Genomic DNA, 15218 nt, shown 5'->3' with positions numbered 1-15218 from the left:
CAGACCTCTGGCAGCCTCTATGGGGGTGCCACAGGGTTCAATCCTCGTGCCAACTCTTTTCTCTGTATACAGCAATGATGTCGCTCTTGCTACTGGTGATTCTCTGCTCCACCTCTACGCAGACGACACCATTCTGTATACTTCTGGCCCCTCCTTGGACACTGTGTTAACTAACCTCCAGACAAGCTTCAATGCCATTACAACTCTCCTTCCGTGGCCTCCAACTGCTCTTAAATGCAAGTAAAACTAAATGAATGCTCTTCAACCGATCGCTGCCCACACCTGTCCAGCATCACTGCTCTGGACAGTTCTGACTTAGAATATGTGGACGAATACCTAGGTGTCTGGCGAGACTGTAAACTCTCCCTCCAGACTCACATTAAGCATCTCCAATTCAAAATTAAATCTAGAATCAGATTCCTATTTTTCAACAAAGCATCCTTCAGTCATGCTGCCAAACATACCCTCGCAAAACTGACTATCCTACCGATCCTTGACTTTGGCGATGTCATTTACAAAATAGCCTCCAACACTCTACACAGCAAATTGGATGCAGTCTATCACAGTGCAATCTGTTTTGTCACCAAAGCCCAATATTACAACCCACCATTGCGACCTGTATGTTCTTGTTGGCTGGCCCTCGCTTCATATTTGTCGCCAACCCCACTGGCTCCAGATCATCTATAAGTCTTTGCTAGGTAAAGCCTGCCTTATCTCAGCACACTGGTCGCCATAGCAGCACCCACCCATAGCATGCACTCCAGCAGGTATATTTCACTGTTCACCCCCAAAGCCAATTCCTCGTTCGGCCGTCTTTCCTTTCAGTTCTCTGCTGCCAATGACTGGAACGAACTGCAAAAATCACTGAAGCTGGAGACTCATATCTCCCTCACTAGCTTTAAGCACCAGCTGTCAGAGCAGCTCACAGATCACTGCACCTGTACATTGCTCATCTGTAAAATAGCCCATCCAATTATCTCATCCCCATACTGTTATTTCTTTTTTGCATTTTGCACCCCAGTATCGCTACTTGCACACTCATCTTGTGCACATCTTTCACTCCAGTGTTTTAATTGCTATATTTGTAATTATTTTGCCACTATGGCTTATTTATTGCCCTCCCTTATCCTACCTCATTTGCACACATTGTATATAGACTTTTAATATTGTATTATTGACTGTTTGGTTATTCTATGTGTTTCTCTGTGTTGTCGCACTGCTTATCTTTATCTTGGCCAGGTCGCAGTTGTAAATGAGAACTTGTTCTCAACTAGCCTACCTGGTTAAATAAAAAAGTTGTATTAAAAGCATCATAACGCAGACACTGGGGCAGACTGGACCTACACATCTGGCCTGTGTCTGTGCTTGAGCCTCTGAGAATCTGGGTTCATTAATTTTCCCTAAAAGGCTGTGTCAAACATTGATTTCTCCAGTCAGTGCATACAAATAGTATAAAATACTGTATCTTGACAATATACCTGAATGAAAGCCTTCTCCACAGGAGGTTGGTGGAGGGGGGTGACCGGTGTTTGTCCTTGTCCTCAAGTAGGCTACGGAATTGTGAAATTACATCATAGTTAGAAATGTGACAGATGACCAAGGGAAGTGTACTGTACAATATATTGCACATGCACTGACTTAAACAGTATAACAATGGTGACATCTACAATAGTTAAGAGACAATGTATCTAATCTGGAAAGAACTGCATTGACCACTCAAATTACAAACATGTTTTAATGGGTTTTCTGGGGGAAAATGGCCCCAAAGGCACAATGCGTCTTTTATTGTTAGATTATACATATTTTTTGATTAGATTATATAATACACCCCCCCCCTTACTTCAAAGATAACATACAAAAATGCAATGCACAATTGGTAACCAAGGCCACAGTAAACCACCTATTAACCAAAAAAATTTGCCCACACCATTCAGATTATGATACATAAGATCTCATCATCAATGTCAACAAAAACATGTTTTCAATGGATGCATATGGCTTCCAATGAAAGTCAAAAGAAAACAACAAACAAAAATATGAATTATGATAATAAAAAAAGGGGGCCTGTTAAAAAAAAAGGTACAATTGAGACATCCGCTAGTAAAGATTAAGCAGTTGTTTTAAGTCTAGCTTTTGAAGTATGACATTCAAATCCTGGTGTACTAAATCCACCATACAAAGTCTGATGTATGAATTCTTCTGACAGAAGCCCAGTGAACCATCCAAGGCAGAGACTATCCCCTATCTAGATCCATGGGATGACAGTTATCTTGTCTTTAGTATAAAGTTTAGCTCAGCAATACTTGTAACACCTCCATTGCCATGGCAAAGGATAAACACATGGCCCATAGCCCAGCCCAGCCCAGCCCTCCCACCATTTGTTTCAATATAAATAACAATCAATGGTCACACACCACAGCACAGAGAGGATAGGTATTTTTAGAAACATAAAAGCTGTTTTTCATTGGCTGATGGCATTGACAAATTAAGAGTAGAATTTGTTGATAAGCTCATAAGATAAGAGAGAGCTTTTGTTTTTATTGGTTACATTACAAAAGAGAAACTTCTTTTACATCATGTAGGCTTTTACAATCAGACTAAATGTGAAATCCATCAATTGGGATTGCTCAAAATGGGGAGATTAGATAAGAAAACCTGAAGTTCTTACATTAGTTGAACTCACCCGTACATTTGGTCAGTTACAATTTGGCAAGTTCTAATCGGGCGAATTCTCAAGCCATGTTTAAAAAAAAAACAGTGTTGAATCCCCTCCACTCTAAGAGAACAGCTATAGTCTCTGTGCCGAGTTAAAGTCAATCACAAATATAAACACGTCCCCAAAATACTCCTATGTAACACATATTCCTGTAGCATCCACTGACTCACAGTACAGAAACAGTTCATTTCAATATCATAACTAAAGGCAGAAAATAAACATTTGTTGCTTCACCCTTTCTTGATATTTTAAGTGCACCACAGCACATAAATGTGTTGTTGTCTAGACCCAATAAGCCAAGGGTTTCGAAACTGAATGATCTGATCGCGCTATCCCCTTACTGTACATGTGGACTGCAGCCAAACGTGTAACCATTCATGACAACGCATCAATTGAAAACAAATCATCCATCTCTGTCCGTCACACAATGTGCCTGGATAAGAAGTGTGCTTCGAGGATCTAGATAAGGGTGAGCTGCATAGTAATGTTCAGTTTCCAATTAATTTATGCATTTTATATCTGTCTGGTTTCTTTCTGTTTTATTTAAAGACCAGAGGTAGTAAATAAGGCATTCCAGAGAGGCTGGCAATCAATCAATACTTGTCTTTGGAGAAAGGCTCTTGGCTATCTAATTTATCAACACCACTCGGTAGGAAAGTTCTACTTAGATTATTTTGGGTATGCTCTTCTTCAATGGTCCTTGTAGCTGTACCGTTCCAATCTATACACTTATTCCCATATTGCTTAGAGTGTGTTCCCTTGGAGACAACTCTCTTAACCTTGGACACCTTCTCATTCCCTCAGTGAAAACATCTCAAGCTACTGTACATTTGTTGTCATTACCAATATGACCCACTTTGTCTTAGCACATTTTAAATATATGGTTAATAAGTTGCCGTTCCTGTCTGCTGAGACTTCATCCTTTTTCCTATTTTACCAAAACATGTGTGGAAGTATAAAATCTGTTCATGTCAGTTCATTCTAACGTCGTTTTTAAATGTTTCTTGGCTGTTGAGCAGTCTGTGATTACTGTACAGATTGTGTCACGCAGTACTTTGGAAGCTGATTCCCAAACCTCCCTGCAGAATGGTGGGTGGGTCAGTCTTTGACAAGCCTGTAGACGTGGTACTGTGCCCCGTGTTCACTCGTTGAGACCTCAAACACAAACGCTATACACAGCAAGGTCTCCTGAGTATCACGGTTTGTCACCACCTGAAGGAGGAAGTGCGTCAAAATTAGATAAACGTGATCCAGCTATGGTCAAGCAGCAGGTGAGACAGTAAATATCATCAATCAATTAGCAAAGCAAAACAACATGAGGTCAAAAACGGATCACCCAGCTATAGTCCTATGACCACAGTTGAAATGTCAGTGCATTGCCAAATTTGAGTTAGTATCTTGCAATGCAGTATGTTACCTGAAGGATGGTAAAGTTTTCCAGAACACTATTCATCATGTATTTTTCTGGCAGGTGTTTGAGCTTGTGGATAAAGTTGATCATGTACTCGCACATGGGAGAGCGGTGGATTCTGTAGACACACTTCCCTCCTTCCATTCGGGCGTACTCCGTCTGCAATTCACACACAGAGAGATTTTAAAACTCTTACCCAAAACAGCAAACAATCTTAGTTGAGGTAAATACAGTTTACATACACTTAGGTTGGAGTCATTAAAACTAGTTTTTTCAACCACTTCACAAATGTCTTGCTAACAAACTATAGTTCTGGCAAGTCGGTTAGGACATCTACTTTGTGCATGACACAAGTAATGTTTCCCAATTGTTTACAGACAGATTATTGCACTTAATTCACTATCACAATTACAGTGGGTCAGAAGTTTACATACACTAAGTTGACTGTGCCTTTTAAACAGCTTGGAAAATTCCAGAAAATGATGTCATGGCTTTAGCCTATCAAAAGCTTCTAATGGACATCATTTGAGTCAATTGGAGGTATAGCTGTGGATGTATTTCAAGGCCTACCTTCAAACGCAATGCCTCTTTGCTTGACATCATGGGAAAATCAAAAGAAATCATCCAAGACCTCAGAAAAAAAATTGTGGACCTCCACAAGTCTGGTTCATCATTGGGAGCAGTTTCCAAATGCCTGAAGGTACCACCTTCATCTGTACAAACAATAGTATGCAAGTATAAACACCATGGGACCACGCAGCCGCCATACCACTCAGGAAGGAGACGCGTTATGTCTCCTACTTTGGTGCAAAAAGTGCAAATCAATCCCAGAACAACAACAAAGGACCTTGTGAAGATGCTGGAGGAAACAGGTACAAAAGTATCTATATCCACAGTAAAACGAGTCCTATATTAACATAACCTGAAAGGCCTCTCAGCAAGGAAGAAGCTACTGCTCAAAAACCGCCATAAAAAAGCCAGACTATGGTTTGCAACTGCACATGGGAATGAAGGTCATACTTTTTGGAGAAATTTCCTCTGGTCTGATGAAACAAAAATAGAAATAGTTTGGCCATAATGACCATCGTTACGTTTGGAGGAAAAAGGGGGATGCTTGCAAGCCGAAGAACACCATCCCAACTGTGAAGCACGGGGGTGGCAGCATCATGTGGGGGTGCTTTGCTGCAGGAGGGACTGGTGCACTTCACAAAATAGATGGCTTCATGAGGAAGGAAAGTTATGTGGATATATTGAAGCAAAATCTCAAGGCAGTCAGGAAGTTATAGCTTGGTCACAAATGGGTCTTCCAAATGGACAATGACCCCAAGCATACTTCCAAAATTGTGGCAAAATGGCTCAAGGACATCAAAGTCAAGGTATTGGAGTGGCCATCACAAAGCCCTGATCTCAATCCTATAGAACATTTGTGGGCATTACTGAAAAAGCGTGTGCGAGCAAGGAGGCCTACAAAACTGACTCAGTTACACCAGCTCTGTCGGGAGGAATGGGCCAAAATTCACCAAATTCATGGTGGAAGGCTACCCAAAAAGTTTGACCCAAGTTAAACAATTTAAAGGCAATGCTAACAAATACTAATTGAGTGTATGTAAACTTCTGACCCACTGGGAATGTGATGAAATAAATAAAATCATTCTCTACTATTATTCTGACATTTCACATTCTTAAAATAAAATGTTGATCCTAACTGACATAAAACAGGGAATTGTTTTGTGAAACAGAGTTTAAATGTATTTGTCTAAGGTGTATGTAAACTTCAACTGTATAATAATATATACCATATAATTTCCGAGAGTAAATTGACACAATTGAATTCCCACTTCGTTTAACCTTAATCTAACCAGTTAAGTCATTTAAGTGCACCTCCTAATTTACCATGACGGCCTGACGGCTGTTTTTGTGACCATAATGCAGACCCAGTTGAAAATGGCCTCACCTCTACTTTCTCGACCACCTGTTTGCCGAAGGAGCAGACTTTGGTGGAGACGGTGATGGTCATGTTCTCAGAGCTGCTGTACTGGCTACTGACTCCATAGAAGGAGCCTGGGCCGTCCTGCATGCCACTGCTGTTAAGATCCGCCTGCAGAGAGGGGTCACACCGGACGAGTCAGATTAACGCTCAGCTAACAGGCCTAAAACCTCAAATAAGGTATTTTTTTCCTTATTATACTCTACTCTAGAGTAATCAAACCACCAAAAGGGTCTGTGTGACAGTGTAGGTTTAAATGTGTGAAAGATGTATTTTTCTGTTTTTTTATGTTATGTTTTCAAACCACACATTCCCCTGTAAAGCAGGGATCATCAACTAGATTCAGCTGCAGGCTGATTTTTCTTTTCTTTTTCTTTTTTCTTCTTTTTTCTTGAGCTAAAGGTCAGGGGGCCCGACACACAATTGCAAATCATTCGTAGACTGCAAGAAGCCCAAACAGATAATATTTTACTAAAACATCAACGTTTCAAACCTTGCTTACATTTGTATACGATCACGCCTGTCTATTATACTGTACGTGTAAATACTTGAACAGATTTTCAAAATTCTGAGAGCACAAAATATTAGGAACACCTTCCTGATATCGAGTTGCACTCCCTTTTGCCCCCAGAACAGCCTCAATTCATTGCGGCATGGACTCTACAAGGTGGCGAAAGCGTTCCACAGGGATGCTGGCCCATGTTGACTCCAGTGCTTCCCACAGTTGTGTCAAGTTGGCTGGATGTCCTTTGGGTGGATGACCTTTCTTGATACATACGGTAAACTGTTGAGTGTGGCACCTACTACCATACGCTGTTCAAAGGCACTTACATCTTTTGTCTTGCCCATTCATCCTTTGAATGGCACACATACACAATCCCATGTCTCAAGGCTTAAAAATCCTTCTTTAACCAGTCTCTTCCCCTTCATCTACACTAATTGAAGGGGATTTAACAAGTGACATCAATAAGGGATCATAGTTTTCACCTGGATTCAACTTGGGGGACCAAAAATCTACCCACGGATCAAATTCGGGCTGCCAGTTTGGGAACCCTGCTGTTAAGCATTCAAGGTGAGGATCAAAGAATAATAAAATGGATTTGTCAAACCATCAGTAATAAATACAATAGCGAGAAAGATGACGTCATAATTACCCACCCAGAATTTGACTAGGAAAAAGGCATTCTGGGGGCCTTTCTCATAAAGCTCTTTGAGTCCGCCTTTCTTCTCTGGGAACTTGTCGTAGATCTGCCTGATGTCCACTGCCTCCAGCAGAGGGTCGCTGTAGGAAGGGTTGGTCTGACCAATGTGGACAAACAGGTGTTTGCTGTACTGCAGGGTGGAGAGAGAGAAAGATGGTCAGACCAGCTGTGATGACAGAAGTCTAGCTTGGCCATATTGAGTTAGTGCTAGACATAGTCTGGCTCGTCTTGACTATGTGTACCGTACAAACAAAGGCTTTTATCTGCAATTAGGACTGTTTTGGTTAACGTGGTTGGGTGCTGTCGTTGGTTTTGGTGACTCACGTTGTCCGGGTCCCTCTGCACCTCCATAAAGGCAGAGTACTCTAGCATCCGCAGCTTGGAGGAGGCGATGGTCCGGTCTTGCCACACGGGTACTGCCGTAGCAGCCGGGGGGAGGGGGGGTGCCAAGGGTTCATAGGCTTAGAGAGAGAGACAGAGCGCGAGAGAGACAGTCCGGCTGAGGTCTCGAAAGATGTTTAATTTCTGCATTAATGTTAGTCACCAGATATATTGCTGATGTGTATGTTATATTGGTGCGGCAGGTAGCCTCGTGGTTAGAGCGTTGGCCCAGTAACCGAAATCTGTCATTCTTCCCCTGAACAAGGCAGTTAACCCACTGTTCCCCGGTATGCTGTCATTGTAAATAAGAATGTGTTCTTAATTGACTTGCCTAGTTAAAGGTTAAATATTATTTTATTTATTAAATCGAGTTTCATTACTGCCAACTTGGGACTGGTCTCATGTGTAAAACATATTTTTAGAAATCATGAAGCATGAATGAATGAGAATTAAATTGTATTCTATACTCACTTGATATAGGTGGGGGAGCAGGGCCTGGTAGGTTTGGGTATGGGGACTGTGCAAAAGGTTTGATACTGAAAGAGATCGATCATCACATCATTGTTACTATACATTTAGGAGTCAAACTTTTCAGTATTCCTTATCCAACTCTTAGTTGAAAAAAAAACACATTTCCGAAAGTGAAATTCCACGTGAAACCTGGTTATGCTAGTGGCATGTGGCTTTGGGCTTCATTGGCATGTCAGACAGACGTGGATCCACAGTGTTATGACTAGTGTCTCAACATAGGCATGTGGCTGCACCAGCTAGGTGTAAGTCCACCTCTGCTTAACTCTGTCATATTGCACTACGTCATACACTTAGTGATGCTATTTGCGTACTCTGATTGATTGGTTCATTGATTGATCGATTTAATTTGATACATGTTTGTCCTTCACGAGGACATTCTCTGCTCATTTGTGACACTCATCATTTCAGAGGGCTGCTTGAGTGTCACACCAACGTTCCCAAGGGGCCAATTCCGTACAAATCCGTATGCTTTTTCTGTGTGCAAGTAATGCTTTGAAGTCAATGGAAGAGTTTCTTTAAATTTGGAATGACAAACATGAATATGGAAGTTAGGTGATGTCAGGGACTGATTCTGCTGCCAGGTTGTCTTGAAATCCCCTTTTTGTGTGACGTTTTTACATCACGAATGGCTTTGTGATTTACATTCCAAATGGTCAGAACGGAACGACATTCCAGACAACTCCAGCATTGTGATTGGTCTTCTCGCTCTCGGACGTGAAGCTGGCTGTGGCCTGGTTGTCGAATGAGAGCAGGAAGCATACTGAAGTTAGTGCTGCCTTGTGCTATAGCTAGACTAGGAAGGAACTTACGCATAGCTGTTGCGGCCAAGCCCAGGAATCCTTCCCGGGTTGAGCTCTAGAACCAGCCTGATGTGCACAAATGCGATCCGTTAAACGTGCCAAAGAGAACCCACCACTCCACCCCAAGTGTCAATCAATCAATCAATCAATCAATCAATCAAGCGCACAGTCCAAACATACAACCTGAACCTGTCACTCAACAGATAGTTAAGTCATACTCACTCCTGAGAGGGGCCAGGTTGTCCTGGGATAGGGCCTGGCCAAAACTGTAAGGTGAAGATGACAGAATCAGTTGCTCAGGTAATGTACTTTACTGTACTGTTTTCACAGCCTGTATCAGTTACTAGTATAACAATAATGTTTAAATAGTGTCAATGCAGAGAGAGCAATCATTGAAATCTCAAACCCAGCATAGAAGGGCTCACCCTGGCTTGTGGGGGGTAGGGTGAATGGGGTAGCGGGGGTAGCTGGCTCTTGATCAGGCTCGGTGACACAATCTGAGCAGACGACAGTGCTGCCATGTTCTGGAGGGCCTTGTCTTTAGACGCCTGGTCCTGTGGACGAGAAGGGAGAGGTGAGGGAGATGCACCACTAGGGGGCAGTCTAATGCCTAGTACATACACTGAGTGTGCAAAACATTAAGGACACCTTTTCTAATATTGAGTTGATTTAAAAAGTGACATCCAATAAAAGATCATAGCTTTCACAGGTATTCACCTGGTCGGACTGTCATGGAAAGAGCAGGTGTTCTTAATGTTTTGTACACTGGTGTGACAACTACTAGGCTACTCACAGTGCCCCAAGAGAAACACAGTTGGTTTAATAGTCATACAAAAACAGTTACAACTAAACTCAGCAAAAAAAGAAACGTCTTCTCACTGTCAACTATTTTTAGCTAACTTAACATGTGTAAATATTTGTATGAACATAAGATTCAACAACTGAGACATAAACTGAACAAGTTCCACAGACATGTGACTAACAGAAATTGAATAATGTGTCCCTGAACAAAGGGGAGGGGGTCAAAATCAAAAGTAACAGTCAGTATCTGGTGTGGCCACCAGCTGCATTAAGTACTGCAGTGCATCTCCTCCTCATGGACTGCACCAGATTTGCCAGTTCTTGCTATGAGATGTTACCCCACTCTTCCACCAAGGCACCTGCAAGTTCCCGGACATTTCTGGGGGTAATGGCCCTAGCCCTCACCCTCCGAACCAACAGATCTCAGAGGTGCTCAATGGGATTGAGATCCGGGCTCTTCGCTGGCCATGGCAGAACACTGACATTCCTGTCTTGCAGGAAATCACACACAGAACGAGCAGTATGGCAGGTGCCATTGTCATGCTGGAGGGTCATAACAGGATGAGCCTGCAGGAAGAGTACCATATGAGGGAGGAGAATGTCTTCGCTGTAACGCACAGCGTTGAGATTGCCTGCAATGACAACAAGCTCAGTCCGATGATGCTGTGACACACTGCCCCAGACCATGACGGACCCTCCACCTCCAAATCGATCCCGCTCCAGAGTACAGTCCTCAGTGTAACCCTCATTCCTTCGACGACAAAAGTGAGTCCGACCATCACCCCTGTGAGACAAAACCGCGACCCGTCAGTGAAGAGCACTTTTTTCCAGTCCTGTCTGGTCCAGTGACGGTGGGTTGTGCCCATAGGCGACGTTGTTGCCGGTGATGTCTGGTGAAGACCTGCCTTACAACAGGCCTACAAGCCCTCAGTCCAGCCTCTCTCAGCCTATTGTGGACAGTCTGAGCACTGATGGAGGTATTGTGCGTTCCTGGTCTAACTCGGGCAGTTGTTGCCATCCTGTACCTGTCCCGCAGGTATGATGTTCGGATGTACCGATCCTATGCAGCTGTTGTTACATGTGGTCTGCCACTGCGAGGACGATCAGCTGTCCGATCTGTCTCCCTGTACCACTGGTAGGCGTCTCACAGTACAGACATTGCAATTTATTGCCCTGGCCAGTCCTCATGCCTCCTCGCAGCATGCCTCAGGCACGTTCACACAGATAAGGGACCCTGGGCATCTTTCTTTTGGTGTTTTTCAGAGTCAGTAGAAAGGCCTCTTTAGTGTCCTAAGTTTTCAGAACTGTGACCTTAATTGCCTACTGTCTGTAAGCTGTTCGTGTCTTAACGATCGTTCCATAGGTGCATGTTCATTAATTGTTTATGGTTCATTGAACAAGCATGGGAAAACAGTGTTTAAACCCTTTAACAATGAAGATCTGTGAAGTTATTTGGATTTTTACAAATTATCTTTGAATGACGGGGTCCTGAAAAAGGGACGTTTCTTTTTTTGCTCAGTTTATTACTACTATCACAACATTTATACTGTAATCTAAAATATCTGAGCTTTTTATAAACTCTCATTAGGCTCTTAAATAAACATACAACACATCTGAGTCTTGAAAATGAACAGTTTGCAGCAAAAAAACATTTTGGAGTACTACTTGGCTACAGTAATTGAAAAGAAGCCGTGAAGAGAACATCTATACACTGGTTTGATTAATTATACCATTCAACAATGCGCAGATGAAAAAGCTTTCAAGCCACATAATCAAACAGAACATTCCAGGAGTCACATGATTCTAATTTAGCCGAGACCTTGAAGGAAAACATCGTTCAGAAAGAGTATGTCTCTGAGAAAATCTGGTTGACGCCACCACTCTCATTATGGAAAAAGACAAAATAGGAAATACGACTGCATTCAAAAAAAATCCTCTGTTTTCATAGCACTGTATTTGGTCAGATTGCAGTTGATTTGTCTGGAATGTTCTGCTGATTGTAATTGCCAGAGATATAAAAAATCAAGCGTAGATGGTTATGGTTAAGCTTGGCATGTTTGTACCTGGACATTCAAGAGCATTCGGCCCTACTTGTACGTTTACCCCAACAACAATGCTTAAACGTCACTTTCGGTGTGCGTCTCACAACTTCCACAGATCCAGTATCTGACACTCTAGCAATATCACAAAACTAGTGTCACGGCACAAAGTACAGAGGGGACAGTTAAGTTGCACTACACTCCCCACGATTATTTGGTATGAGAGCTGTGAATTAAAGTGATATCAGGACCCCTGTCAGAAATAGAGAGAGAGAGCGAGAGTGGGGGGGGGGGTAAAGTGGATCTGAAAGGCCAATGCCTTTTGGTGTAGTTGCACAGGGATGAGAATTTGACATTTTCTAGGGTGAGAAACAGCATATCCTACATTAGCCTTGTTGGGTAGTATTACTACATGTCTTGAAATAGGAATGAAATGTGTCTGTAAAAGCAGAAGAAATCTGACCTAAAGATTTCAAATGCAAAATCTTTAGCGTTAACAAAGTAAAATGAAAGTCACAAAAACACAGGTCGTGTGTGGAACAGGTAGCAGTGATTTGCATTAATTCATTTGTTCCTTCATTCGGTAGTGGTGATTTGCAGTGCAGTATAATTAAGCAATAAGGCCCAAAAGGGTGTGTTATATGGCCAATATACCATAGCTAAGGGATGTTCTTAGGTTACGACTCAACGCGGAGTGCCAAGACACAGCCCTTATCCGTGGTATATTGGCCATATACCAAAATCCTCCGAGGTGCCTTATTGCTATTATAAACTGGTTACCAATGTGATAAAGACCAGTAAAAATAAATGGTTTGTCATACCCATGGTATACGGTCTGATATACCATGGCTCTCAGCCAATCAGCATTCAGGGCTCGAACCACCCAGTTTATAACCGACTAGACTCCGGCCAGATGGAGGAACACGGGCAACGTTTGTTTTCTCTACAATATTACAATGTACTGTGAAGATTCGAGCACTAAATGGTGTAAGTGCATCCCTAGGTTAAGTAGCACAGTACACATTGGTGGTAGATGGGGTCTTATAAAGCTCCCTGAACTTATGCGCTACAAATGCTTTGCCTCAGAATTAGACAAGAAAATCACATTGAAATGAATTCCAATATGATCTAAGTGACGCTCAATGGAATCAAAGCGTGATGTTTGTCTGTATGAGGCCGACGCCTTATAACGTTATCTTGGATCACAATAGCCTATGGACATGGAACTGACATGAAATGTTTGCTAATGCTGCTGCAAACCTTCCTTGTGTTTATGTATTTAGCAGACACTGAACAAGCGTTACAAAGAAGGCCTGGCTTGTGAGAGGAAAGTGTATCTCAGAAGACGCAGCCCCCGGAGAAGCAGAATCCCCCTGCACAAGCAAGCTGCTCAGTGTTTAGCACAATCAGGTACGATGCACAGCAATGTGGTTCCAAGCACACGCATTCCCCATTTTTTTTTCCCCCCCCTTAAGCATTTCTTTATTATGGGATAGCAGTCGGGGTTGGGTTGCCATGCCAGCAGAGGGCATTAGCAGAGTGGACAATGCACTGGCACCGCCAAGCAGAGGGGAAGCAAATCGCAAAAGTCAAATCCACTTACCAAATTCATGGCCTGAATCAAAGGAAAGAGAAACGATTAGTATACACATCTAACTGCATATACCTAAATGGATATGCTGATAGACTATGGGCTTGCTTATAGGCTGTGTCAGTACATACTAAATACAGCAATAATAAAGTTCAAGATGTACTGTAGGCCACTAGGATGTTGAAATAAAAAACTTCTTAGCCCTGAAGAACTAAAAGACAATAACTAAAAGACAATAGGTGGAATGCATTATGATGCACTCAAATGCATTATAAGACTTCATAATGACTTGGTATCATCTCCTTTTGAGCCTGTTGAATGTGTGTATATACACTGCTCAAAAAAAATAAAGGGAACACTTAAACAACACAATGTAACTCCAAGTCAATCACACTTCTGTGAAATCAAACTATCCACTTAGGAAGCAACACTGATTGACAATAAATTCCACATGCTGTTGTGCAAATGGAATAGACAACAGGTGGAAATTATAGGCAGTTAGCAATACACCCCCACTAAAGGAGTGGTTCTGTAGGTGGTGACCACAGACCACTTCTCAGTTCCTATGCTTCCTGGCTAACGTTTTGGTCACTTTTGAATGCTGGCGGTGCTTTCACTCTAGTGGTAGCATGAGACTGAGGCTACAACCCACACAAGTGACTCAAGTAGTGCAGCTCATCCAGGATGGCACATCAATGCGAGCTGTGGCAAGAAGGTTTGCTGTGTCTGTCAGCGTAGTGTCCAGAGCATGGAGGTGCTACTAGGAGACAGGCCAGTACATCAGGAGATGTGGAGGAGGCCGTAGGAAGGCAACAACCCAGCAGCAGGACCGCTACCTCCGCCTTTGTGCAAGGAGGTACTGCCAGAGCCCTGCAAAATGACCTCCAGCAGGCCACAAATGTGCATGTGTCTGCTCAAACGGTCAGAACAGACTCCATGAGGGTAGTATAAGGGCCCAACATCCACAGGTGGGGGTTGTGCTTACAGCCCAACACCGTGCAGGACGTTTGGCATTTGCCAGAGAACACCAAGATTGGCAAATTCGCCACTGGCGCCCTGTGCTCTTCACTGAAAGCAGGTTCACACTGAGCACATGTGACGGAAGTGACATGGAGTGACACGGAAGTCTGGAGACGCCGTGGAGAACGTTCTGCTGCCTGCAACATCCTCCAGCATGACCGGTTTGGCGGTGGGTCAGTCATGGTGTGGGGTGGCATTTCTTTGGGGGGCCGCACAGCCCTCCATGTGCTCGCCAGAGGTAGCCTGACTGCCATTAGGTACCGAGATGAGTTCCTCAGACCCCTTGTGAGACCATATGCTGGTGCGGATGGCCCTGGGTTCCTCCTAATGCAAGACAATGCTAGACCTCATGTGGCTGGAGTGTGTCAGCAGTTCCTGCAAGAGGAGAGGAAGGCATTGATGCTATGGACTGGCCCGCCCGTTCCCCAGACCTGAATCCAATTGAGCACATCTGGGACATCATGTCTCGCTCCACCCACCAACACCACGTTGCACCACAGACTGTCCAGGAGTTGGCGGATGCTTTAGTCCAGGTCTGGGAGGAGATCCCTCAGGAGACCATCCACCACCTCATCAGGAGCATGCTCAGGCGTTGTAGGGAGGTCATACAGGCACGTGGAGGCCACACACACTACTGTGCCTCATTTTGATTTGTTTTAAGGACATTACATCAAAGTTGAATCAGCCTGTAGTGTGGTTTTCCACTAATTTTGAGTGTGACTCCAAATCCAGACCTCCA

The 15218-nt window shown here is 43.2% G+C and overlaps 1 protein-coding gene across 9 annotated transcripts in view; it reads right to left on the bottom strand.

Annotated features, from left to right (window-relative positions):
- Nucleotides 1–1716: 1716 nt before the first annotated feature.
- Nucleotides 1717–15218, bottom strand: part of LOC135542279 (transcriptional enhancer factor TEF-5-like) — a 40192-nt gene continuing 26690 nt past the window's right edge. For 2 of the 9 annotated variants that reach the window (XM_064969120.1, XM_064969119.1), the window contains 10 exons: nt 13472–13483; nt 9454–9582; nt 9251–9294; nt 9038–9094; nt 8169–8233; nt 7641–7777; nt 7273–7446; nt 6082–6225; nt 4134–4286; nt 1717–3928 (listed from right to left, as the gene is read on the bottom strand). In XM_064969120.1, the coding sequence (XP_064825192.1) occupies nt 3815–3928; nt 4134–4286; nt 6082–6225; nt 7273–7446; nt 7641–7777; nt 8169–8233; nt 9038–9094; nt 9251–9294; nt 9454–9582; nt 13472–13483 (1029 nt within the window). In that variant the 3' untranslated portion in view covers nt 1717–3814. The remainder of the gene's footprint in view (nt 3929–4133; nt 4287–6081; nt 6226–7272; nt 7447–7640; nt 7778–8168; nt 8234–9037; nt 9095–9250; nt 9295–9453; nt 9583–13471; nt 13484–15218) is intronic. The other 7 variants (XM_064969122.1, XM_064969121.1, XM_064969126.1 and 4 more) reach the window with 5 other exon arrangements.

This window comes from Oncorhynchus masou, chromosome 6 (genome assembly GCF_036934945.1).
Source record: "Oncorhynchus masou masou isolate Uvic2021 chromosome 6, UVic_Omas_1.1, whole genome shotgun sequence".
NCBI classification, from domain to species: domain Eukaryota; kingdom Metazoa; phylum Chordata; class Actinopteri; order Salmoniformes; family Salmonidae; genus Oncorhynchus; species Oncorhynchus masou.
The sequence above is the reverse complement of the archived record's forward strand: the minus strand, read 5'-3'. Positions and strand labels throughout refer to the sequence as shown.